Source organism: Aspergillus wentii, assembly GCF_001890725.1.
Source record: "Aspergillus wentii DTO 134E9 unplaced genomic scaffold ASPWEscaffold_5, whole genome shotgun sequence".
Taxonomy (NCBI): Eukaryota; Fungi; Ascomycota; class Eurotiomycetes; order Eurotiales; family Aspergillaceae; genus Aspergillus; species Aspergillus wentii.
The window spans coordinates 1,597,805-1,623,768 of NW_024467836.1; the positions used below are offsets into that span (position 1 = coordinate 1,597,805).

General features: G+C 50.1%; 9 protein-coding genes across 9 annotated transcripts; 4 read left to right on the forward strand and 5 right to left on the reverse strand.

Annotated features, from left to right (window-relative positions):
* Nucleotides 1–32: 32 nt before the first annotated feature.
* ASPWEDRAFT_173697 (PDGFA associated 1 family protein) lies at nt 33–913 on the reverse strand (the record flags this gene model as incomplete). The annotated part of the gene is made up of 3 exons (XM_040831114.1): nt 33–680; nt 740–807; nt 865–913. 3 exons carry the CDS (start codon nt 911–913, stop codon nt 33–35), a joined length of 765 nt encoding a protein of 254 aa, XP_040687951.1.
* Nucleotides 914–1,286: 373 nt separating this feature from the next.
* On the reverse strand, nt 1,287–2,956 carry ASPWEDRAFT_42231 (putative MFS monocarboxylate transporter). The gene has a single exon (XM_040835737.1). It carries the CDS (start codon nt 2,855–2,857, stop codon nt 1,400–1,402), a length of 1,458 nt encoding a protein of 485 aa, XP_040687952.1. The 5' UTR covers nt 2,858–2,956; the 3' UTR covers nt 1,287–1,399.
* Nucleotides 2,957–3,705: 749 nt separating this feature from the next.
* On the reverse strand, nt 3,706–5,868 carry ASPWEDRAFT_52534 (GMC family oxidoreductase; the record flags this gene model as incomplete). Its single annotated transcript, XM_040837761.1, has 2 exons — nt 3,706–5,443; nt 5,780–5,868. 2 exons carry the CDS (start codon nt 5,866–5,868, stop codon nt 3,706–3,708), a joined length of 1,827 nt encoding a protein of 608 aa, XP_040687953.1.
* Nucleotides 5,869–6,559: 691 nt separating this feature from the next.
* ASPWEDRAFT_173700 (uncharacterized protein) lies at nt 6,560–7,843 on the forward strand (the record flags this gene model as incomplete). Its single annotated transcript, XM_040831115.1, has 3 exons — nt 6,560–6,942; nt 6,998–7,475; nt 7,526–7,843. The coding sequence occupies 3 exons, from the start codon at nt 6,560–6,562 to the stop codon at nt 7,841–7,843; spliced, it is 1,179 nt and encodes a 392-aa protein (XP_040687954.1).
* A 262-nt stretch (nt 7,844–8,105) lies between these two features.
* On the forward strand, nt 8,106–9,635 carry ASPWEDRAFT_184795 (uncharacterized protein; the record flags this gene model as incomplete). The annotated part of the gene is made up of 3 exons (XM_040832043.1): nt 8,106–8,510; nt 8,563–9,024; nt 9,401–9,635. Exons 1-3 carry the CDS (start codon nt 8,479–8,481, stop codon nt 9,633–9,635), a joined length of 729 nt encoding a protein of 242 aa, XP_040687955.1. The 5' UTR covers nt 8,106–8,478.
* A 1,999-nt stretch (nt 9,636–11,634) lies between these two features.
* orlA (putative alpha,alpha-trehalose-phosphate synthase subunit Tps2) lies at nt 11,635–14,601 on the reverse strand (the record flags this gene model as incomplete). The annotated part of the gene is made up of 3 exons (XM_040831116.1): nt 11,635–11,804; nt 11,865–14,115; nt 14,182–14,601. The coding sequence occupies 3 exons, from the start codon at nt 14,599–14,601 to the stop codon at nt 11,635–11,637; spliced, it is 2,841 nt and encodes a 946-aa protein (XP_040687956.1).
* Nucleotides 14,602–15,795: 1,194 nt separating this feature from the next.
* ASPWEDRAFT_173703 (uncharacterized protein) lies at nt 15,796–17,361 on the forward strand (the record flags this gene model as incomplete). The annotated part of the gene is made up of 1 exon (XM_040831117.1): nt 15,796–17,361. The coding sequence occupies one exon, from the start codon at nt 15,796–15,798 to the stop codon at nt 17,359–17,361; it is 1,566 nt and encodes a 521-aa protein (XP_040687957.1).
* A 440-nt stretch (nt 17,362–17,801) lies between these two features.
* pld3 (phospholipase D) lies at nt 17,802–23,326 on the reverse strand (the record flags this gene model as incomplete). The annotated part of the gene is made up of 2 exons (XM_040828379.1): nt 17,802–17,871; nt 17,955–23,326. The coding sequence occupies 2 exons, from the start codon at nt 23,324–23,326 to the stop codon at nt 17,802–17,804; spliced, it is 5,442 nt and encodes a 1,813-aa protein (XP_040687958.1).
* A 780-nt stretch (nt 23,327–24,106) lies between these two features.
* On the forward strand, nt 24,107–25,590 carry ASPWEDRAFT_42240 (uncharacterized protein). The gene is made up of 2 exons (XM_040835738.1): nt 24,107–24,598; nt 24,658–25,590. Exons 1-2 carry the CDS (start codon nt 24,223–24,225, stop codon nt 25,374–25,376), a joined length of 1,095 nt encoding a protein of 364 aa, XP_040687959.1. The 5' UTR covers nt 24,107–24,222; the 3' UTR covers nt 25,377–25,590.
* The last annotated feature ends 374 nt before the right edge of the window (nt 25,591–25,964 follow it).

The following is a 25,964-nucleotide window of genomic DNA, read 5'->3' on the forward strand; positions in this document are numbered from 1 at the left end:
CATTGTATCATATTCCGGTTCTACTCCAAAGTTCATTTCTTCTTGGAACCACCCTTCTTTTTGCCCATTGCGGCCTCCCGCAGCTTATCCTCCCTCTCCTTGGCTCGCTGGTTGGCCTGTTCCAACTGCTCGGCCTTTTCTTCCTTCTCGGCCTCTTTACGCAGACGTTCGGCCTCTCGTCTTTCGCGGATCAGAGCCAACCGAGCCAGATCGGACCGGGCCTCCTCCGTCTTACCCTCCGCATGCAACTTCATGTATCTTTCCCGAGCTTGCTGCGCCTCGATTGCCTCGCGCTCGCGACGGGAAAGCTGGGAGAGATCCTTGCCGTTGGCTTTGGGTTTGGCCAGCGCGTCTCCGGAGGGCTTCTCAAGCTGAGAACGGGATTTGGCGGTATGGTTAGGATTGGCGGGGAGCTCTCCATCGTCTTCACTGTCGTCGGAATCTTCCGAGTCGGACGGGGGTAAGTCGCCCGGTTGGGCGGCAACCTGGCGTCGTTTGGCGAGGGCGGCTTGCTTTTTGGATTTCGCTGCTGCGCGGCGTTCCTCGCGGGTCATGTTAGATGAGGCCGCGGCATTGTCTTTGCTGTTGCTGGGACCGGCTTCGTCTTCGTCTTCTGATGAGGACTCCTCCTCTGAGCTGGATTCTTCTTCTGATGAGGAGGGGACATCGTCCTGGGTTTCCTATCCAGCGAATCAGTCAGCCAGTAGCATCAAGGATTAAGAGGGCTAAAGGGACATACCCGCCACAGACCGACTGGGTTACCATCTTTATCGGTAGGCTGGACATCGCGACTGAACTTCTTTCCGCCTGTTTACCATCCATTGTCAGATTTTGTCGAGTTAGTGTTGATGCTTTGCTACGTACCTCCTCTGGAAGGCTTGGAAAACTTTCCTCCACGACCGCGAGGAGCCATCTTGAGTGAATGTGGACTGATATGGGAGAAACTCGAGGAGGCGAAGTATAACCTACTTGGAAAGTCGTGTTAGCAGGTTTGTTGTCACTTGGCTGCGGGGTACGTGGGCTGGAGGGGTAGTGGGGAGGTTTTGTAAACATACTGTTGAGACTGGATAAGTCAAATGTAGATTTATTTGGATACTCAAATTCGAGCACCGTGATGAAGATGACAGAATACACAGACGATTGAAGAGAGAATGAAGGAGATGGATCGAGTCACGCTGGAGATTTCCAGGCGGGGAAGAAACGCGATGATTCACCGCTCGAGCAATCAGAGGCGCCGCAATGCAAAGCAGTTGAAGCAGTTGCCATCTGGCTCTCCTACCTTGTATTCTCGTCTTATTGGGTTTACTTTGGAAAAATGCAGTTTCTCTATTGTCATGATTATCATTCATATATATTTTGGTGCCGTATTTCCTCTGCTCACTGCCATAGTTGTTAGTCCTCACGCCCGCTCTATCTTCAATCCCAACTTGGCGATTCGAGCAGCGACCAAAGTCAACATCCCGGCCATAATGGCACTGCCCATGAACATCTGGGCATATAGGTATTGCCCATCACCTTCCTGGACGAGGGCACCAGCAATGGGTGACCCGATGAGAGCCGCAACAGCCACCACACTCAACACCATTCCCATCCGCACTCCGGTCTTCTTCAAGTCCGTGGTCAGCGTGCTCAACGTTGCTGGAAACAGGGACTGTATCCCCGCTGCAGCTAGGCCATAGAAGGCCGCAAATGCGTATAGCCCGCTCAGATCATGTACGCCAGCCCAGCAGTAGGCCACCAGAGCCGTAGCGAAACTGAAGGGGATCAACATGTTCAATGGTCCTGTGAACATGTCCGCCATCAGGTTAGGGACCAATCGACCCAGGATTCCGACTCCATTCATGACTAGGAGCAGATCGATGGAGGTGGTATTGGAGACCCCGATGATGTTGCGGCTGAAGCTTCCGATATAGAAAAATCCTATATATAAACCCCAGAAATTCAAGAACATTCCGGTAGCAAACAGGGCGTATGGAAGCTCCTTGAAAGCGCCCAACTCCAGGAGCGGACCACTCTTTCGTGGAGGCAGTCTCTGTTTCAGGAACACCAGGCACGGGGTGAGAGTGGCGAGGGAGATGAAGCCCAGCACGCGCATGGTCCATCCGTATCCGATCTGGGGCAACAGGCGCATGACAACGGCAGGGAAGACAAGACCCCCCGTTGCCGATCCAGAGGCAGTGATTCCCAAAGCGATTCCCCGCTTGCTGGTGAAGTATGTTGGCATCAGCGCAATCGTGGGACAGAACATAAGACCACAGCCAAGACCCTGGCCGATTCCTTGGGCCAGGAAAAGCTGCCAGTATTTGGTGCACAGAGAGGTCATGAAGATGCAAAACAATTCCAGTATGGCGCCCACAACTAAGGTGATCTTAAAGTAACCTGCGTCTGTGGCCCGGCCGGCAAATGTGCCCACGAAGAACAGCAGAAAGATCTGGATACTTCCCACCCAAGAGATATCCGACGGAGGATGGCCCAAAGTCTCGGAGTAGTAGGTCTGAAAGACACCAAAACTGTTGATGTATCCCCAGGTGTTGAAGATCACAAAGTGCCCCAGGGCAACCTGAGACCAAGCCTTGAAGCCTCCATCGGGGGGAGGGCCAACATCCCTTCCTGATTCTCTGGTACGGACGAGGGAGAGGGTTCGAGCTGCCAGTGTTCCTCCTGGCTGACTAGCGTTTGTGGGTGTCTTGGAGAGGGCGTGATCCTGGCCAATGCGATGATGGTCAGAGCCGGATTCTTCATCGCCGAGAGTGTCTGTGATAGGAGCGAAGTTATCGCTAGAGGCATTGCCATGAAGGTGGTCGACGGGGTTCTGCTCGACCTGACCATCTCCCTGGTGGGATTTTTCCGAGGCCATTATTTTACCTCTATCATGTCCAGGCCAATGGATAGCTTAAATTGATTGAATCAAAGGGAATATTCCAGAGTAGTCCAAGGAGAATAGAAACAACAGCACCATTCTTAAACAAACCAAGATAAAACAAGAAGAACAGAATAGAAACAAGAACGACCAAGAAAAAAAAGAGAGCGCAGGATGAGTCAGGGAGGATATTTTCCAGTCGATCAGTAAAATTGGGATTATCAACCCCGGACGAAGTCATTGTTTCGCACAGAAGACCGACTTCGGCTCTGCTATCCGACGATTTGCTTCGCCTGTCTTCTGCTTTCGCTATTCTCTAGAACAAGATGCTTACATTCTGGATTGAGTATTCCATCTTGCATCTCCATCCCATCATTCAAATTACCCAATGGATACAGTACCCCACACTACTCCAGGTTTTCTCTCCATATTAATTAGTTAGCCGTTGTGACGCCCACCGGCTGTGGATTCGGCAATGTTCGGTTCTTACTCTCGTCCTGCCTACTGCTAACTCATCATAATCATACAAATCACAATACTAGATTCTGGATAGATCATAAGACTCATTCATCATCCCAGTCATAATGCTGATTTCTACCTAATACACATGACCATCTGTATCGACCATCTGCATCTACGGATAACTCGGATCGCCTCGTGTCGGGCCGCACACAACGTGGAAAATGCGGGTTATTCTCCGATTGTTTCATCCTCTATTGCGTCTATGGCTCTATGTCTAGTCTATATCCATGTCTATCCAGCGTCCAGTTAAATCAAATATCCCACTTAAAAATTAATCACTGCATTCGCAATTCGAAAAGAGGTCAACCGCCACGTATCGCCCATCACTTCCTAGCGTGGTAATCCGCAATCACCACCTGCGCAATCTTCTCCGCCATGCCGTAAAACACCGTCATGACATGCGACGACACTTGAGTCGGAGGCACAGAGCCATCGACCACGCGAAGTCCCTCGACGCCGTACACCTTGGCAGTTGAGTCCACGACACCACCCAACTCCTTGGCCATCATGGAACAGGTACCCACCCCGTGGTAGTTGGCACGGAAGTGCTGCTTGGTGTACTCGGCCCATTCTTCGACGCTGGCGTTCTCAGCAACCGTCTCATATCCGGGGATGGTCTCAGCGGCAAAGTATTGCTTCATGGCACCCTTGCTGGAAACCGACCGGGCGAGCTTGGTGGCGGCAGCCTGCCCAAGCAGGTCCAGCTCGTTCAGGAAGTATTGCGGGTTGTATTCGAACCGACGGAGGTAGGGGTCCTGGTCAAGGATGTGCACATAGCCGCGGGTGAAAGGAATGAGATCCCACAGATCAAAGTTGATCTTACCCTCAGTGTCCAGGAAGAGCTCCGCATAGGCGACGTCGTCATTCACTAGCCATTCACGCTGGTTCTCGTACTGCTTGACGAGCGCCGACACATTGTGGAAACCACCACGGGCCACAGTCTCATCAGCCCATTGCTCTAGCTTGGTATTGAGAAGGTTGAGTGCTTTTGGGGTGTAGTCGCCAAAGGTCTCGTTGAAGGTGGCAAAGAAAGCAGCCTGGCCCTGGCCCTTACCAGCGTCAGTGATGGACGAGCGTACGTTGGTGGTGGTCTGGTCTTGGAGGTTGAGACCGACGGGGAGGTCGACGACCTGCTTAATGCCCACTTTGTCCAAAACAGACTTGAGACCAACGCCAGAGTGCTCGAGGATCTGAGGGGAGACGGTAGAACCTGCGGCCAACAGGACCTCGTGGGTGGCATAGGCTTCAAATTTGGATTGACGGTTGGTGCCGAATTCAACACCCACGGCCTTGGGAGTTCCATCGGCGGTCTGGTTCAGGAGCACCTTTCCGACTAACTGGCCGGTCAGGACCATCAAGTTGCGACGTCGCCAGTTGGGCAGAAGCCATTCCCGGGCGGCATCGGACCGGACCTGGTTCTCGTGCAGAGAGTTGGGGAACATGGAAACACCGTGAGGGTCGCCACAGGAAAGGTCTTTCTGGACAGGGACCCCGTCTGCAGAGACAGTATCCATAAGGGCCTTCATGATAGGTGAATAATCCTCTCCGGTATCGCGAGGACCGGCATGGACGGTGCCGTTGGAGCCATGGCACTTGGGGTCAAAGTAGTGGCCAGCAGCAATTTGACGGTCGGTGGGAGCACGCACACGCTCTGCCTTGGTCATGTAGCCGAGAAGGCCATCCCAGTTCCAACCTTTGTTGCCAAAGACTGTCTCCCAGGAGTCAATCTGAGCTTTGTGAGGGCGAGTCCAGGTGCCACCGTTGACCAGAGTTGAGCCACCCAGGCCATTACCAGAGCGGATCAGCTCAGTGCGGTTATGGATATCCAGTGTGACGGTTTCAAAGGCATGATCGACACTGGTACCGAAGATCTCCCCGTAGGCGTTGAGGTCCTCGATGGTCGGACCGCGGTTCGATTCGTAGAAACCGGTTTCGATAACCAGCACGGTAATGTTCGGGTTCTCGGACAGACGAGCAGCGAGAGTAAGACCCGTCAGACCACCACCAGCGATAATGTAGTCTACAGTCTTCCCGGCCACCTTGGAAGGGTTGGTGATGAGACTGGGAGTGAGGTCCAGCTGCTCATGAGGGAGTTGAGCGACTGCCGACGCAGCGCACAAGAGCGAGGCGAGGATTTGAAGCCTCATGGTTCAACAAACCAAAGAAAACAATTAGAATAACCTGAAGAATGAAAGAAGACGGACAGAAAAGAAATATTTGAATTGATTGATTGATTGATAACCCATTGTTGAATGGTTGGGACAGACTATTTATGTAGCTACAGATGAGTGAATCTTGATGACAGAATAAGACGAGCACTATCCAGATAGACTATGGAGCTCCTCGTACTCCTCAACCGGAGAAGAATCATCCCCATTCCTCCGTGTACGTACGTACCTTGATAGCTGAAACGACAAGACTCGATGGATCTCTGGGACCTTCAGTAGACTTCGTCCAGGAAGCTGTATTGCTTGCACGTGGGCCATGAGTTCTGCCCCTGGGTCGTGGCGAGATGCAGGAACGAAAGTTACAGAGGATCAAATTGGATTAGGAATCCCAACAGTCCAGACCCGAAGGCAGAGGCGTTATCTCTCGGCATGATGTCAAAGAGAAGGCGAACCGGAGAAGAAGAGAAGACGAAGCCGAAGGAACAACTTCTCGGCATGCCGAACTATTCAGATTGCCAAGAGCGAAATGGCAACCACTATAGAGACGATCACGATGATACGAAGAAAGCCAAGACGGTGAGAAGAGGACGAGGACCATGGAGGCACGAGATGGTGGGTTGACCGAAGGCCAATCTTGGAAGAAACGAAGTCAAAAAAAAAAAAAAAGCAAGTGAAAGCTAGAGATGCTGGGCTGAAAGTTAGCGACGACGATCATCCCAGCTCACGGTGAAGGAATAACTAACATGTGGGTCAAGAAATGGCTTTAGATAGACAACAACCTCATGTAATTCAGTTAATAAAGCGATGATGGCGATGATGGCGATGATGAAGATGCCAAGTCGAACCAAGACAGGGAGACGTTAACCGGACGCAGTCCGGATGTTCTGCTTGGAAATCACCCTCCAAAAGCATCTATCTGCCTCGTTTTCACCATCCTGCAGAATTGCATCTTTTTTTTCTTTCTTTTTTTGTTTTCTTTCTCAATCACAACAAATTAATGAAATTCAAAATGAAAACTCTCTTGGTGGCTGCTGCTCTTGCGGCCGGCTCTTGTACAGCCTCAACCCTTTACACCGCCTCGTATGCAGGCTTGGTTTCGTCTCTGTCGCTCTCTTCGTCTGGCGATGGGGCCGCTCACTTGTCTCTCATCTCGAATACCTCTGATTGTGGTCCGAGCCCTTCATGGTTGATGCTGGATGGCGCTCATGGTATTCTCTACTGTTTGGATGAAGCGATCAATGCCCCCAATGGGAGTATCACCAGTTTCAAGACTCATCCTAATGGGACCTTGACTACCATCGAGCATCTCAAGACTCTGACTGGCCCCGTCCAGTCGGTTCTATACAATGCGTCGGGGGTTTCGGATCGTCAGTTCATGGCGGTTGCTCACTAGTACGTCTTTTATTTCCTCTTTCCTGACCGATGAACACATATCTAATGACTGTAGTGATGCATCGACCATCACCACGTACTCTGTAGACCCAATCCATGGCCTGTTCAACCGATCGCAGACCTTTACTTATAACATGACTGCTCCGGGTCCCAACGCGTCTCGCCAGGATGCCCCTCATCCTCATGGTGTTGTCGTTGACCCCACGGGCCGCTTCGTGCTTTCTCCGGATCTGGGTGCAGACTTTGTTCGTATCTTTGCCGTCGACCAGGCTACTGGTTTGCTGCAGCCGCAGGAGCCTCTGAAGATTAGCCCGGGCTCTGGTCCTCGTCATGCCGTGTTTTGGACCCCCAAGGAGAAGAGGGCTCAGCAAGTGTACATGTACTTGGTGTCGGAGCTGGCCAACACCCTGAGTGCTTTCAAGGTCACCTATACGTCAACGGGTATTTCGTTTACCAAGGTATATGAGGAAAGCACCTATGGCGGCGACAAGAGTGGTCCGGACGGATCCAAGGTTGCTGAGATTGCGATTTCTGTACGTTTCTACCATCTTGATTGACATATGGGAATTGCTAACTATCCTAGCCTGAAAACAACCATATCGTGACTACCAACCGCCTGGACAATACCTTTGGCAAGAACAATGACTCGTTTGCCATCTTCTCCTGTGCCGATGCCACTGGAAACAAGTTCACCAAGCCAGCCTTCCTAGGCTTGAATCCAACCTATGGTTCCAACCCCCGGCAGTTTGAGATCAATGGCCAGCGAACTCTAGTTGCGGTCGCGATGCAGGATACCAAGGAGGTTGTAGTGACAAAGTGGGATGCGAAGAAGGGCGCACCGGGTGCTTTGGTGGCCTCCAAGAAGATGGAGGGTGAGATTCCAGCCGCGATCTGGGGTTAAACGTGAGATGTTTACTTAAGAGTACTGCAGAATAGGATCATTGGATAGAGCGATCAGAGCAACAGAATTGGATATGCCAGTATATAGAGTTATGTCAGGCATATTCTTCAGGCATGCCAGCTGTCTTACAATACCACTAGTATCCATGACTATGATATACAGGTACATTAGCGATCGAAATAATCTAGACTCAATAATATTATCAAGACTATTCACTGCAAAACCATCGATAGTGGCAATAATCCATCGCCCCCCCCCCCTTCTTTTTTTTTCTCACCGGCGCCCTTTACAGAAAGCCAAGTCTCTCTCTCTTTTTCTCTCCTTCGGCATCCCGTGGCAATCTTAAGACCGTTCATCTTCGGATGCCGAGATTGTCGATCAATTCTCTGTGCTGGATTCCGCCTTGGCTTTTCTAGCATTGTTTCACTTCATTCCATCACGTTGGGCTTCTCGTCGACTCCATTTGTCGGGATGTTCTGTTGATCGTGTTGATCTGTTGCTCTCCACTGTGAATTCTGCTCACTGTCATTTTGGCTTTATCCGGCCTTGGGTAGAGATTATACGGGTCCATAAGTCTACTTGCTCTCTGCATCGTCTACATCACTGTTTTCGTTTCTGCATCCCTCCTTTCACATATGCATCCTAAACACATTTCGCTGCAGTCCTTGTGATTCTGCCTGTCGTGGCCTCCAATTCATCTGATATCGATCCTTTCCAAGTCTATACCCTCAAGGCCAACAACATCACCACCAAGGTTATCCCTTATGGCGCCCGGTTGACTTCCCTCCTGGTCCCGACAGGGATAGCCAGTTCCAAGATATCGTTGTGGGCTATGACGACCCCCGACGGTACCTGCAGGACACCCTAACCAACCACACTTATTTTGGCGCCGTGATCGGCCGTGTCGCCAATCGAATCCGGAATGGCACCTTCACCCTCGACAGGAACGAGTATCATATCCCTAAGAACGAGAATGGGATTGATACCCTCCATGGTGGCGATTTTGGTTATGACCAGCGCAACTGGACAGTGACCTCGTATACCGAGTCTTCCATCACCTTCATGTATATCGACTATGCAGAGGAGGGCTACCCGGGCGATGTCCTCACTCATGCCATGTTCAGCGTTGATGCTAATCAGACCGAAGAAAACTCGAATGGTCTGCCCCAGCTGACTACCGAGTTAGTGTCTCTGTGATGGAAAAGCCACCCGTTATGCTCTCCAACCACATCTACTGGAATCTGAACGCATTCAAAGAGCCGACCATTCCGAACGACACTTCCCTGCAGCTGCCTGTTTGTCGGGACAGACAGTATCAATGTTTCTGATGGCTCGATTGTGAATATGAATGACACTCGCCATCAGGCAGCCGACTTCACTTCTGAGAAGCTTATTGGGAGAGGACTACATAGAGGTTGTGGTCTGGGCTGTGTAGGCTGCGACAATTGCTTCATCATTGACCGCGATTCTGAATCCTCCACGTCTTCCGACCCGTCTATCCTCCGGATGAGTTCTAGCACTACTGGTATCAGTATGGAGACATGCACCAGCCAACAGGCAGAATGGAACAATCTCCTTTAAGGAATCCCAGGTGAAGCGGAACAAGGGAGAAGGCGTGGATGTGGTGAACCAGTATGGATGTATTGCCATTGAGCCTGAAGGCGGGGTCGATGGCATCAACCACCCGGAATGGGGACAGCTGCCAAACCAGGTTTTTTCGCCAGAAACAGAGCCTGCTGTGAACTTTGCAAAGTACAGATTCGGCATGGAGTGGGTATGCACGGCGAGATAGAACGCAGGGATCGAAGCACGGATACGAATACAGTAGTTGTTATCCACACGAATGTTACCAATCCGTCACTAGCAGAACCCAGCCTCCTCTGCCGATTAATTTTAGAAAAAAAGAAATATGCTCGTATTCCATCTACTCCAGCCAAATCCATGGCGTTTGCCAAGTCTCCTTGGATCTTATAGTCCCGTCAATGTTTCACATGGATGACTCTATACAGAAGCCAAGATATGCCTTATCTCGACGCACTAAACAGGCAGCCTCATTCGGAATCAGCACGGCATGCCGACTCGACTCCATCTTGTATTCTGTCGGTCGAGCATGTGAGTGGGTCTAGCATTGATTATCAATCGATGTCATCTAGATCCCAAGGACGAAGTCTGGAATACATCCGATGAAGATCTTAGGAATCTACCCATTCGGCAGTCTCGGGCATCCAGTCCCTCCTCTTTCTCTCTCTTTCTTCCTTGATTCTGCTTCCTTACGGTGAGATCTGTTGTTAGTGCCTCCGCTGTTCACTAATGGCTTTGTCCTGCTCTTTGAAGCCAAGTTCTTCAAGCTCTCGGGTTTTTTCATTTCATTTCATTTTATTTTCTTAAGGGATGTTACTGGTAAATACTGTCTGCGTGGTCTATGAGAGACCATAAGCATTACGTATACTGACTGGTATGCTTTCTTTTGATTCATTATCTTGATGTGTCTATTTAATTGAGCTGTAGCAAACTACCCGTGAAACAATGCTAATAATACTGTATAGGTTCATCAATATCTACAGAACCCCTCTCTTCTACCTTGACACTCGCTACTTTATCAGAAATAAGAATGGTATTCTATCGCCAGCCACCACGGCAGTGTCTTCTTGCACAACACCTACAGCCAGGCATGTCTGACTGTTGCCCAAGGCCTCACTTGATGTGTCATTGCAGGGACCACTGGTCTTCATTCTTCTCATACTGTGCGAATCATAACTTCCACGCATCGTTTATCAGAAAAACGTGACTCTACAACGTTACTTTCGCAGCAGTCAATCTTCTCCCTCTAGCAACCCGCCTTATTCACCCATGATGTCTGTCAGATAAACCAGGATGGAGCTCGGCTCGGCTGCTTAGCGGGCTACCTCTCCCTCAATGACAGGGATGGCGTTGAACCACATTACCTTCATGATGACCTTAGAGTTGACGAAGCCAGCCTCGATGTTTCCGTCGCCCAAAGCGGGTGGGTCGATGAGAAACGTTTTGCGGACCGCTACCGTGTGGGGCGTTGATCACATATGTAACATATATCTGCGCCCTGCGAAGCTGCGGAAATGTCCGATTCAATAGAAAAATGTTCTCGGTGATCAGATGCAGTCTGCTGGGACCAGTGATGGTTGGTGACCGATGTTGGTGTTATTGGATAGATGGGAAGGCAATGAATGGGTGGAGTTTGCAGTAGTAATGAACAGGAGGATTTCAACAACTGTTATATATAAACAGTACTCATTGCAGAGTAATCTAATCGACTGGTCAATGACATTTTCCGTCTCATATCTATATTCTAATATAATATATCTGGCGTTATCGTTCCAAACTCGTTAATCTGTCTATAGCAAATTACTATCACGTAAAGCAAGCGGTCTTTTTTTTTTTGCCTGACGTGCAAGGCTGGACCCTGTTCCGATTCCAGGGCATATAGGGAAGATAATAAGAGAAAAGAAAAAGAGCAAGTAAGATCCCGTGGACACCAAAAGGGATGAAGAGAAAAGGAAGAAAAACACAAATCATGCTGCAACATCGCTAATCGAAAATCATCCTGACCCAATAACATAAAAATAAACCCCAGGTCAAACAACATGGTGATACGCCCTCTAACCCATATGATCTCTACGCCCCGGAACTGGATGTATATCGAGAAATAGAATAGACGATAGAATCCTGCACTGTAGATGTGTTTGGACGAGTGCGAGGCAATAAAAAAAATTAAATAAGAAAAGCATTAAAGAAGAAGCATTGGTCGATGATTCTTAGTACTCTTGCGCAGAAGAACTGCTGTTCAACATCGAGATCGTTCCAATGACATCGGCCGGTTCTAAGAGATGCCAACTCGCTGCAGTTTGTTTCGAGCTTGCACCGACAGTCACTGAATAGACATGATTCGTTGGAAGATCAAATTTCTGAAGGGCTCGGAACATATCTATAACAACATCAGTAATGGTTCGAAAGAAAAAGGGAGAAAGAGGAGTCATTAAAGTACCTTCATCCGTGAAGTCATCGCCCAAACACAGGATAAATTCGGGGGCTTTCCCTGGTGCTGTCCCGTATTCATTGACCAGCCGGGTCGCGATGAAGCCCTTGTTAACAAATGTCGGTCGAACTTCGAGATTCGCCTTGCCTGCCATGACTTCGACATCCCATTTCTTGCCCACCGTATCCTCCAAGTGTTTCCGACATTCCCGTGCCTGGAATGCCCCATACTCGGGATCTGCCCGGCGGTAATGCCAAGTCAAAGCCACTCGTTTTCGCTCAATGAAGGAGCCCTGCGTCCGCTCGGTATAATGTTGAAAGACCTCCATTACCTCTTTCTGCCATGCCATGTCCGTCCGCTCAGCGAGATTCTCCCAGTCATCGGAGCGAGGCTTTCGGATGAAGCACCCATGCTCTGCACTCAGACCCAGTTCCGGGATATGGCCCATCCACTCGTCGAGGAAGGCCTGGTCACGTCCACTAATAATCCACACTGCATTTCGCGGGTCTGCAGACAGACTCTTGATTGTCCGCAGGACACGATCTGATGGTATGGCGGCCTGGGGATCTTTGACAATTGGTGTGAGTGTGCCGTCGTAGTCAAACATGAATAGCCTCTTGCGCGCTTTGCGGTACTGCTTCGACAGCTTGGCCCGATCGAGGGCGGGTGTGGCCACGGACTGATCAAAAGAAGAAAGATTGGTAAGCAGCCGGTTAAGGTACTGCTTGGACCAGGTTGCGACAGTATTTGTGGTCACATGTTTGTATAGTTTCTGATGTTGTGACTCCCTTTGGTCAGGAGACATGGTCAACGCTTGGTTGATGGCGCCTGCCACACCCACCAAATCCCAGGGGTTGATGTGGATGGCATTAGAAAGCGTTCCTGCAGTACCAGAAAACTCGGACAAAATCAACGGGCTATGGTTGTTGTGCTGGCAAATTATGTATTCCAAACTTGTCGTGTTCATGCCATCACGGACCGTGGTGATTAGCCCAAGGTCTGCCACCCGCAACAAGGCGAAATACTCGGTTTGAGATAAGTACTGCGGGTAGTACTTAACAGGCGAAAAGCTCAAGGAGCCGAAGCGGCCGTTGATGGTAGACACAAGGTTTGAAATCTGACTAGCGACCTTATTATCAGGATCCTCCTTCTCCTCCTCAACGCTAGTTGGGCTGGTCACCTGGATCAGGACGACCTTGTTGCGCCATTCAGGGAACCGCTCAAGGAACACTTCAAAAGCCTGCAGCTTCTGGGACACACCACGAACACTGTCAAGCCTGTCACGGCCGACAATGATTTTCTTGCCCGCATACAGCTTGCGAATTCCCAGCACGGCTTTGTCAATATCCGGGGCTCCAAAGGCAGATTTTTGGATTGCCTTGGCATCAATTCCAATTGGGAAGACGTCAACAGCAACATGGGCGCCATACGCATCCACTCCTGCAGAATTGGAGTCGAATCCGAGAACCCGGGTGCAACAAGACGAGAAGTGACGGGAGTAGGAAAAGGTCTGGAAGCCGATCATGTTGGCACCCAACACACCCGTGAGTACTTCCTTGCGCTTGGCGAGGCAACGCATAAACTCGCTGCTAGGAAATGGGGCATGCAAGAAGAAGCCCATGTAGATATTAGGGATCCTTTGCCGTAGCATACCGGGCAGAAGGAATAAATGGTAGTCATGAATCCAAACAATGTCGCCTTCTTGGTATTCTTGCACGATGCGATCCGCAAATAGTTGATTCATCCGGACATAATCTGCCCACCATCTGCGCTCTGACCTACCATCGGTGGGGCCATGTTGTTTGTAGTGCAGGAGGGGATAGAGCTCTCTTTCAGCATACCGTCTCCATCTCCCTTGGTCCTCCAAGACAACTGTTTCTTCTGGCTCTTCAGACTCATCCGATAGCCACACGGGGGCAATCCTTCCGTACCGACTGGAAGACAGCTGCGTCTCCAGCCGTTCACGGTCCTCCTTACCAACACTTGCGGCCTCGAAAAGAGGATGTGTGGGTTGCCGTTGTGTTGCATCTACAGGAACGGGGGCTGCTGCCTTGTTAAGCGGTAAAGGGGGTATGTTGGAAGCTGGAGGCAAGTTCGTGCTGGTATTGACTGGAATTGGCTGTAGAGGCATCTTTGCACCCTGGATCGGTTCCACCTCGCCGGTCCAGCCCACGAGAGTATGTGACCATCTTGTCTCATCGGAGCCAAGATGTGCTAACGAATCGAACAGGGCCGAGGTGCCCGGACGAGGTTTAAGCCCCTATAGATGATTCAACCACAAGTCAGTTCAACGATGGCCTTATTGAAACGAGAGGAACTATCTTACCCATTCAGAACCCGATCGTAAAAAAAGTTTGTAAGGAATGCAAAAGGCCACGCTGATGATTCGACCGCTAAGCCGCAATCCAGGATACTGTTCGCGTGGATCGGGCTCCGGAATAACGGGCGAAGCATTTCCCACGAGACTTAGCCGGCGCAAGAGGTCTCTCCCCGATCTCGCATCCTTTGCAGCCTGCGCAGGCGTGGCAGGGGAGCCGTCGGGTGATCCTTGGTGGGCCCCGGGAAGGTCGTAGAAATAGGAGGGAGCATCGTTAAGCGGTTGGTGTTTCTTATCACTGTCAAGGCTCGGAGTAGCATTGGTAGCCTTGGAATACGCTCCATCGTTGAGGGATTTCAAGCCGGGGCCAACCAGAACCGGATTGGGCTGGCCATCGGGCACATTGACGGGGGTGTGGTTGTCGGACATGATATAAGGACGGAAACGGTAGTCTGGGGAAAAAAGAACAGGGGAGAAAAAGCAGCAATGGAAAATGCAGCCCGCTTGTCAATCTAAGATGTTCAGTTAATAAATGAGACTATCCAAAATCGTATCCATTTATATAGTGTAGAGGGAAAGAAGGAGGTTTTGAAGATAAGCAATGGTGGGTGTACCTCGGACGAACAACGGAGACAGCAGAGAAGATAAGCTGGCGAACCGACGAACGAGGACAGGGACAGAGTATCAACAGAACGAACAAGCCATGAGTTTTGGGCAAAAAGGAAAGGAAATTCTCTCTCTTTTTCTTTATTTTTAGGGGAAGGGGGAACAGAGCGAGAGAAGAAGAAAAATTGGAGGCGATAAGAGGAGCAGGTGGAGGAGAGAAGGCCGACAGGGACGGAGGGGCTAAAGGAGCACGGGCGGTGAGGGCGAAAAGTGGCGTCCCAGAGACAGTCTGGACTCTGTTCGGTGATCGTTTTTCGAGACAAGATTGATTGAGCGTTATTATTAATAGGGGGGTCGTGGGATTGCTGCGTTGCGATCGGTTCCAGAATGCTATTATTTATTGTCGTCAGGGAGAGCTACACATGTTCCATTGCTCTCCGGATGATAATGATGGGCGATGATGGCATCCTTGGGACTGGAATCCGAAATCCTCCTGCACTAACAGTCCGTAATTTAGAAGATATTATTCCCCGCCATCTTTGAGTGAATGTACGTCATGATTAACCAATCCTCCCATTGCCAGGAGTGAATTGCAGTCCATCATCTCAAACGAGCCTCTCCTAGATCTAGTTATCCATCCCTTTTCCCAGTCCGTCTATCAAGAATAGAAAATCCCACCGGAGCGTCGAGTCCAGAGGGAATTTCCAAATCCGGGGAGCGGCTGGTGCACGTGATCAATTGCTGTTTAGGGCTTTTTCATCACATGATTCAGGCATCAGATATTTCTGCCTCAGGCAAAGAGGGAACCATGTGATTTCATCTCTCCATTTTCCCCTTTTAGCTTCATTCAGTTTCTTCTTCTCCGGTAACTGCCATCATTATTGCTGTTCCACTAATCCCTTGACCATCCCGTATCTCAATAGCTGCTCTCTTGCAATCATAACCCATCACATCCGGTACATGCCCCGGATCGTCACGATTCATCCGCAATGCCTGTCTCTGACTGATAGCGCTGCGATGCGCCTCTTTCGCTCCCATCTCCCCTCTTCATTGCGTCCTCGTATTTCACTTCGGATCAAACCTTCCAATCGTGGTTTCCATGAATCGTTGGGCTACTCACAACCTCCTGAGATTTTCACCAACAGCCTCCAGAAGACTCTCGAGGCTCACCGAACCTCAAACAGAGCCAATTTGGTACGCAAAGTTATCAATACCTCCGAGCCCAAGGGGATATTTCGTCCTGTCATCCCACCGGAAAATTTGGCTGGCTATGAGCCGTCTAAAGAGACACCATCAGAATTCGTGTCTCCGCCGTCTGGCTCAGTAAGCCCACCGAAGAGAACTCGTCATTCCGCAGAAAAAAGCCCGTCCGAGGAAACTGCCAGTGTCGCTTTCGACAATCAGATACAATGGAATGTTGATTCAAGGGAAGATAGACTGGAGCAGCGCCCATGGTTATACCACCTGGGTTCCGAAAACCTCGGACTGTCTGATGGCCCCTCGCGTCTTGATGCCGAAATTCAAGCTCTTGGAACATATCTCACACCGACCACACGCGAAAAAGCCACTGTCACGCAGCTGATTACCAGCATCCAAAATCTCTTGGGTAGTGTGATAACTCATCCACCCCAGGTCATCGGGTCATGGCGAACAGGGTTCGCATCCAGCCATTCAGGTGTCGACTTTATCCTGCTCGTGGAGGACTTTGGGAGGTCTGTCGATAGCATCCGGAAACCGAGTGCCACCCGGCCCAAGGCCCTTGCTACTTATCATAATCGACTGCGTGAGGTTGAGCGTGCTCTCAAGCAAAGTCCCCAGTTCGATGGTCAAGTTCATTTTTCGGGCAAACGAAACCCGGTAGTCACGGCTCTTCACTGTTCAACCGGCCTAAAGCTGCAGTTCTACTGCGGCCAGGGACTTCCCGCTTCTATTGAATACCTCAAAGACTATCAAGCCGAGTACCCAGCTATTCGACCACTGTACATGGTTACCCGCCTACTTCTCGAAACTCGCGGTTTATTCGGTGCTCATACGCCGGGCATCCGCCCCGATGCCCTCCTCATGCTCCTTGCGGCATTTTGCAAAATGAACCATGGCCGGTTCCAGCGGTCGGATAGTCTAGGCGACCAGCTTCTAGCTTTTCTGCGCACATATGGGACTGCTGTGGATCTCCGGACAACGGGCGTCGCTATCGACCCTCCGGGCTTCTTCAATGCAGAGACTATTCGGGAGGAGATTCGTATGTTCGATTCTCACGATAGTCTGCCCGCTCACCTCCGCGGCCAACGCTCCCTTGTCAGCCTCAAACGAACGGCGGCCGCGAAACGCAATTTCCCCGCGGCGGGTCAGTTATGTATCCAGGATCCAGCTAACTACATGAATGATCTCGGTCGAGCCTGCTTTCAGACTATGGAGCTCCAGAGTGTCTTTGCAGATGCACATGAACGCCTGAGGGCTTCGCTGCATGCCTGGGAGGAATCCAGTGGTCATGGTTCCCGGGATAGCATACTCTCCCATATTCTCCAGGTCAATTTTGATGATTTTGAGAAGATGCGCACTCGAATTGCCTGTCTGGATAAATAGATCAAACTACGTTCCAATTAATTCTCCCTTCTGTCAGAAGCCATGTTTCAATTCTATTTAGCCTGTAAATTCGGCCTTGGTTCAGATCTATTAACAAATAAGGCATCTTAAATTTTCCAACAAGAGGAAAAACACACATGTGTAAACGGAACGCCGGTCTGCTGCTTGAGGGCCCAGGGCATAAGTATTAATACAGTGGCATCAAGCCAGCAATCTATATCAAGCAAAGAAAATGGTGGTGCAATGCAATGGACATAGCTGCAAAGAATGCGCCGTTATAGTGAAACTCCATGCCACGCTGCTAAGGCAGAAAGAAATTGAGAAGAGTATAGCCAATGAATTCAACAAATGCGTAGAAGTCGGAGCGCTCCCCAAAAGTGATCAGTTGCTATATAAATGTTAGTGGATTGACTTGGCCTCTGAACAAATCCTGGAACTTACTATATTTCCAGAGGAGAAATTTGATCCAACGTATAAAGCCAGTTTCCGCCTGACTCTTCCTTTTCCAGCCTATATCAAAATCGTCAGTACTTCACCACGAATTCGTGAAGGGGCAAAAAAAAAAAAAAGGGGGGGGGGGGGGGGCTACGAACCACTCATAGGGCCAGAGAATCACATGTCCCTGGACTTTATTCAAAAGTTCTTCCGCACGCTCCTTGTCCATCACTTCATCTGTTGCATGGAATTCTCGACGAGAACCAAGAGTTGTCGCTCTTCGCCTTCGCCTCCGTGTCTGGGTTGTCGCATTTCGGTTCAGGGCTTCCGAGTAGTCAACAAGTTGCGGGTTCGACTGCGGTTTGTCCAGTTCCTCTCCTACAGCCCTACTTTCGTCGGTCCGCGCGGTTTGTGGGTTACTCGATCCCGGCGTATCCGATGCTCTCAGTGCCGTCTTCTCATCTATTGATGAGAGGGTCTCTTGTTGAGCCAGCTCTGATTGAGGGCGATCTGCAACCCGAGCCTCGGGCTTCTCGTCTGGTGACTTGGGGCGCTTTTCATCCGTGGCTTGTTCCTCTGTGTTCTGGCTTGGCGGCGATCCTTGAGGTTTAGTATTGTTCCCAGGGGTCCCGGGCGGCCCTGTCTGTCTTGAATTGGAGGGCTGAAAGGCTTTGGCGCTGTGTTGGTTTTGCATTTCTGCAAAACGCTCTCCATAGGCAGCATACTCTTTGTACTCCTTCCATGACTTCACCTCGCTATCAGGCATGCAGCGGAACACAGTTCGAAAGATTTTTGTGTTTTTACTGGCGACGGCAAGCCAAGTGTCCAGATAGAATATGTCATTCACTGGATCTCTCATGCAATCTTTATCGATGAAGATGTGTTTCAAGTCTGGCATCAGTGGGTGTGGATACTTGGAATTATCAGACTTCTCCTTGGATCCGAACATGCCACTGTTACTGCTCTCGGTGTCATTATTTGTCAGGGATGGATGAAGAGCTGTTGGCAGCCCATCCACGACAGCATTTGACTCAGTGTCATTGACTACATTGGAAGGCGGCTCTGTGTTTTCGTCCTTACCATCAGAGCCAATCCGTTGAGAACTCGATTGTGACGATTGCTTGGGTTGTTTGAGAGTGCCCTTGCCTTCAGACGCAACGGGCGAGACCAAAACCTCCGTGCTGTCATCAACAAACTGCGAATCGCGTGCGTCTCCTAATCCCGCCTGTGTTGCGGTTTTCAGACGGTCATGACCATTGCCATCCACATCATTTTTGTGTTCCACGTTGGACATGACTCTCGCGTCTGCGGTAAGTTTTCTACTCGACTTAAGGTTCGGATTGTTACCCTGCTCCCAATCGACGTCATGGTTGAAGCTGTACATATCTTCCGACCGGGAGAGAAATTCGTCTTGAATCCGATGGCGACGCTCGATCGTATCTCTTTCGTCTTGCTTCTCTACCATCAGAGCCTCAGAGTCGAGTCTTTGGTGGCTCCCTGGGGATCGGGTGCCTTCTTCATCGATCTGAATTCTTCTCAACTCTTCCTCTGTCCCAATATCGTGCTCCATCAGCTCATCGACATCAATTCCAAGATGCTCTCTCATGAGACGCATGCGAAGCGTATGTGGGAACCGTCCAACAAGGTAGGGTCGACCGTTCATAGTAGACCGGATCATGTCCGTATCGCGCACAACAGCTGCTACCTCAGAATCTCGCGAACCCAACATGGACCGTTCGTTAATATTTGCAGACCCAATAATCGCCGCACGATCATCAACAACCATGCATTTGGCATGGATATAGAGCTGCTCAGTGACAAGCTGCTTCTGGTGTCCTATCTTTCCCCAGGCACGAAGGCTGAAGAACTGGATATAATCTTCCGGTTCGATCCCAAGCGCACGAAGCCGTCCGAAGATGGATGTCTCCCCACGGCAAATACTGCGATACTGGCACTGCATGATGAGACGAACACTCGTTCCACCTTCACTGTCAACAGTGTTCTGGAACCCTGGCATCAGTGGAATAACAATGACGGCGCGCCATGCCTCCCCATTCTTGGCTGCCCGAATGATACGCTCTACCAAAGCGTCCCCAATCAAGTTCTCGATTTTTCTGCCATCTATCTCACACGTACTGACGAAGAACTGATTTTCGATGTAGACGAAGTGGTCGGATTCTTCGATCAATTTAACGTAGGCGTTCATAATACTATGCTCAGTGACATCCGGCGTACCAGTCGACCACATACTACTAGAACGCAGGATCTGAACTTCACAGGTTCCATCCAAGCCAAGGGCTTCCAAATCGGCCGGGTCGAAATCAGGAGGAGGCAGGAGGAAAGGTGTGGGTCGAGTCGGCTTTCGCTGGCGCAAGATATAGTTCCATCTTTGGACAAAATGACGAGTGAGATCTCGGGCTGGTTGGCCGACTACATGCATCGAGATATCATGCCAGGGCATCCTAGGAATGATATTGCGGTCATACATTTCTTCGTATGGCTTGTCCAAATCGTAAAAATCTTGGATTCGAGGGTTGGAATAGTCTTTGCCAGGCCAGAGTTGACAGTGATCTGCATCCTTAGGCATGTCAGTAGTTTCGAAACCAGTGAGCTTGTCATCTGTGAGTTGGTGCTGCGGGGTGTCCCATCTTCCAAAACACAAATCAATTCCTCCGACAAAAGCCAGCGTGTGGTCAATGAGACATAATTTCTCGTGATGTGCCCAGAAGAAGGTATTCTGCCTAAACTGGTTTGGAGATCTCTGTACAAATATGTTTGGGTGAAGATCCAGAAGAGAAAACTTGGAGTATTCCGAGTCGATGGGAATAGCAGAGTTGATGTTTCGATACATAATGACAAAGATCTTCACACCTTCACGAGCCTTGCGTTGGAGAAGACGATCCAACCGCCATTTCTGGCTGATAGCAGCTGGCCGCCGCATGTAGAGCTCTGGGCTTAGCCACCAGTCATGAATATAGATCACATCTTTCGCCTGGTTGATAGCTCGCGACACAACCCACATGTGGTCACGCCCATCAACCAGCCACTGCGCAAAACAATTGCGACGCACCGGAGCAAAACTGTCAAAGCGATTTGGTTTTGCCCATGGGGTATTGCTGACCATGAATCGAATGGAGTCTTCGAACTGGTGTAACTGGCGCTCATTTCTGGCTAGCAGCCTCAATTTTCGCTCCGAGTTCACGAGTCGCAATGTGTGATGCTGTGGATGCCTCGCCGACTCTGTCGCAGACTTGGCAAGCTCCTTTGCTTTTTGGTTGCGTAGGCTAAAATTTTGGGTTTGGATCTGAAAGAAGGGATCGACAAGGAAAACATCATAGATGTTCATCTCTTCGGGCGAGTCGACGCAAACAACGTAACTATGCCTGACTAGAAACCACTTGGGCCAATGTCGTTTCTTCATCAATGCCGGATTCAAAGCCCTCCGGAAATCCAGGCCTTTGGATGATTGTATAATCAGAAATCCTTCTTTCCCATGGTAACTGCCTTCAGCCGCAAGACGGACACCCAGTGCCGACAATTCCAAGAATTTACACAGGCGGTTGCTGTCAGCACGAAAAATCAGAAAACGGATCATCTTTTGCAAATATGCCTCGAGCTTCTTGCGTTGTTTCTCAGGATATGTCTCTTTCTTATTTGCTGGACTTGCTTCCGCGGTTCCTGAAGCCGCCTCTCCGTCTTGAGGATTGGTGATACTGGACTTCCTCCGAGACAGAGCACCTGATGATCGGCGTGGCTGCTGCGGTTGCTGCTGCTTCTTTTTCTTTCCCGTTCTCTCGTTGCCGCTGGTGGCCTCAGCCGCTGTTTCATAACCAACCTCGTCTTCCTCGTCCTCGATTTCGCTGTCAAGGCCTCGAACACCTCGCATATATGGAAACGCACTTCTAGGGAAGCGCGGAAGATGATGTCCACCATCGGGGTTCCGCATCTGGATATACTTCTGGGTTCCGAAGTGAAGTTTGTACTTAAGATGAAGGTTCGCAAAGTCTTTCAGCGTTCTGTGGATAATCCATTTCATTCTTGTCATTCCACTGCCATATTCGAGCTCGATTCTGAACACCAAGTGGCGGTCTCCGGAGTGAGAATCAATCCGACTGTCGGTGACTCGGACCTTCAGCTGTTCGAGAAGAATTGGAATTCGCTTGCTACCATGCTCGTCCCGTTGAAACATACTTGCCAGAATCAAAGCTGCCGGTACCCCAGAGGTGAGTTCTGCTAGTAACTCCGCCGACTTTGCATGGTCCACCGTATTGTCTTTGTTGCGTCGCTGCCCTATTAATTTCAAACCAGCTTTTATCTGCCGCCAACGTTGAGCGCTGAGGCTAGAGCCACGATCCGCTCGATGACGCCTCCAAGGAGCTGTTAGACCTTCCGCATTTTCGGAAGGCCCAGCAAGCCCGGTAAGACGCCTAAGGTTACTAGGGCGCCTTTCGTCCTGGTTTGTTTGCCCTTCTGCTCGCCCACTATGTGTTATTCCACGAGAGTTAGCGAGCCATGCACTTCTTCGCCTCCATGTAGTATCTCTATTGAGACGATCGCGACCTTCATCCTCGGAGACGCCCTCGCGCTGTTGGGAAAATTCTGTAGTGCTTGATCTTCGGGGGAAAAAATTAGACCGATAGTTTTCAAACGGGGCAAATGAGCTAGACAGGTGGAAGGATGGTCGGCTCATCACTTTCGGTGTTGTTGGAGCAGTTTGAGGGGCCGAATCGACCCCCTGCTGCTGCTGCTGCTGCTGCTGCTGCCGTCGGCGTGTTTGCTTCTTCTTTTTCCGTTGACGAATCCCTTGTTCCCCCGCACTTTCTTCAGCATCCGCATCGATATCACTCCCCTCTTCCTCTAATGTGTCTGGAAAGCGGAATTCTCCCCTTTCTGAACCGGGAGTAGCAACGTCACCGGGGTGTTTTGCATCGGCGATGGTTGCTCCACTGGCTGAGCGAGAGTGTGGGCTGAAAGAAGGGCCAGCCGCAAAAGCTTTTAATTTGGTAAATATCGATTGTTTTCCTTTAGACGCCGGGTCTCCGTCATCACCCAACACGGATGCAGGTCTAGATTGTGGCAATTCGGTAGAGGGTTCGTTGTCGGGGGTGTCCCGGGTGAATTGTACACTTGGGCGACGCGGTGAAGAGGACGTCCCAGGCACAGACGGCTGTACCGGGCGATCCGATAGTTGTTGCTGGTCATCAAGGGACCCGTTTGGGTGTCGAGTACTCAGCGACTTAGGCTTACCGTCCCCTGCAGGATTATCTGAAATGTCTCCATTTCCAGACACAGTTTCCCTATCTATTCCCAATTGCGTGCCACTTGTCCAACCTTTCTCATCGGTAGCTTCTATTTTCTTGTTCTGAGTATCCGTAGGACAGCTGGCTTGCGTGGGTGAGGGAAAAGGAGAGGATAGTTTCGGGCCATTTGAAACGGAAACTGGCAAGGGCTCAGGTCTTTTCGCATCGAGACGGTGGGGGAGATTCTCAGCGCCCCTCACTGTCGAGGAGTCGGCCGCAGAGTCGGCCATGGTGCTGAAGTAAAATGTTGTCAGTGCATGATGGGCGCATATAACTTGGAGCCAGGTCCTGTACGTACTTGCGGATCAACTAGACCCTATCGGAACTGTCTGGATTTACTCTCTATACAAGCATCATAGAAAGTCGGGGAAAGCTTCTAGAAAAGCGACAGGTGACAGCAGGAAATAGACCAGGTTAAGGTCAAGCTGGAACGTTGACTTGAAAGAAGCGTTCTTAACTGTCCTAAGCCGTGGTGGAGTCTCGCCCCATATAGTCTGAGCCCGACTGGAGACGGAAGGCCCGCTTTGGCGTTAAGGAGACTGCATTAAGGAGAATGGCAGAAGTTTGGTCGCAAGGGGTCAGTCGATCCTTGGAGTTTTAACGAGCAGTGCTGCAGGAGCAGTGACTAGTGGAATCAATTATATTATTATTATTGTGTCAAGATCAGGCCTGCGTTCCAGGATTAGAGATTTTGTCGAAGACGCGGCAGCATCAACTATGATTGTTGTTCTTATTTTCTTCCGTATGACACCTACTAGTTATCACGGCTGACCCCTGGGAAATGTAAATTCTGCCTGGGGCATCGACACGTGTTGTGGCGCATGGCTTACAAACACAGCCACACCACGTGTATGAGCCTGTTTGAAACACACAAATTGGATGTTAGGTACTGTCCGGTGAGGTAATTTCAGTACGGAATTTCGGGTAAGTTATACCTAGACGGTTACGGTAATACCGTACCCTCGGCTTCTTCGTCATCGGTAGCGTCTCTCGCCGGTTGTATATCAACCCCACTACGCCGGACTACAGACAAATATATACCATTCTAACAGTATCCACCAATTCAATTACTATCATACCATTTGACTTACCTCCTTACCTTGGAACTAAGAACAAAAGAATAAAGATGACAGATCCCTTGAAGACTTTAGACGCAGGCCGTTCCGAACCCTCGCCCATTTCCCAGAAGACATATCCAATTGCGGGAATCCTCACAACAGTGTTTGGTTTAGACGAGCTCCCATCACAAGCTTCGGAGGTGGCTTGTCTCTGGCTTTTGCATCCGAGATTGGCAACCCAGGAGCGCATGGCAGGAATTGCGAGATCAGCCATTACGGACTGGAACAATAGAAATCGCGATGGTTCTAGCCAGCATGTCAAAGGATTGATCGCCGTGGCTTTTGATCAAAGGAATCATGGGACAAGGCTGGTCGATGCCCTTGCCAATGAGGCATGGAAACAGGGGAACCCCCGACATGCGCAGGATATGTTTTCCGTGTTTCGTAAGTCTTGTGCCTATTTCTAGCCCTAGGATATAGCAAAAGCTAACCTGAAGACGTAGAGGGCACGGCACGAGATGTCTCCTTATTGATGGACTACCTTCCATCATTCTTATTCCCTAAATCGGACTACAGTATTTCGGAACACCTCGTGCTGGGTGTTTCTTTGGGTGGACATGCAGCATGGAGTTGCCTCCTCCATGAGCCCCGGGTGAGCGCTGGAGTTGTCATCATCGGATGTCCCGACTATGTAAACTTAATGGCAGACCGAGGGCGGCTTTCAAAACTGCCGTCATGGACAGACAGCAACCCACCAGGGTCTCAGTTCCTTGGATCTGAAGCATTCCCCTCTTCTCTCCTGGACACGATTTCGAAATATGACCCCGCAAGTCTGTTTCTCAGCCTCACTGACAGCAAGTCGCAAACTGGGCCCCTACGAGAAGGACCCTTGCCCGAGCCGACAGAATCAGAAAAACAGGCCTTGCGGCCACTCTTGAAACGGTGTTTGGCAAGCAAAAGAATTCTCAACCTTTCTGGTGGCTTGGACAAGTTGGTTCCATACCACCGAGGAGAGGTATTTTTAACATGGTTGAAGAAGGCCATTGCTCCCGATGGTTGGTTCGCCGATGGCGCGGTCACTTTCGAAGATGTCATCGACGAGAACGCAGCACATGAGGTAACCCCTAAGATGGTGGAGGAGGCAGTCCGATTCATCAGTGAGACGTTAGCAGCTAGCAAGGATGGCTCGAGGTCCGGCTCAGTACGCAATTCAAAGATGTAGGCTGTTTGACTACAAGTTGAACAGGATGCCGACTAGTGTGTCAATTGAGTATTACAGCCCACTGTCCATAGAAATGTAACCATCATTATACCACCGAACCGTATCTATGTCATATAACATCTTAGGATGGCTTCGGACTTCTGTAAGAAGCTGGTGTTTTTCTGAACAGGTAAATTCAAAGCCAAAGGATTAAGAATTGAAGTCTGCGCCACACGGTGTGTATGTAGATGAACATCTACGACTGATTATTTACTGAGGTGGACTTTACGAGGACTCAACATTATGTGACCAACGAAAATATTATCCCAGTTCTGTCGGTCACATGCTGCTATCCTAGACGCCATGACCCATTCTGATAGAGGAATGATGGACAAGCAATGAACAGTAGAATCCTCCTTATGGTATTGGTTTAACAAAGTGAGATCGTAAGGGCGTCCGGAGGCCATGTATTGCTCATCGCAAACAAAAAACCCTTTTTCTTTTAAATACACAGATCGATATCTCGAATCCGCGGCTCCCATTTTTTCGATTTCTTATTCCCTTCTGGTCGAAGAAGGGAATTGACCGTCTATCACAAGACCGACTGTA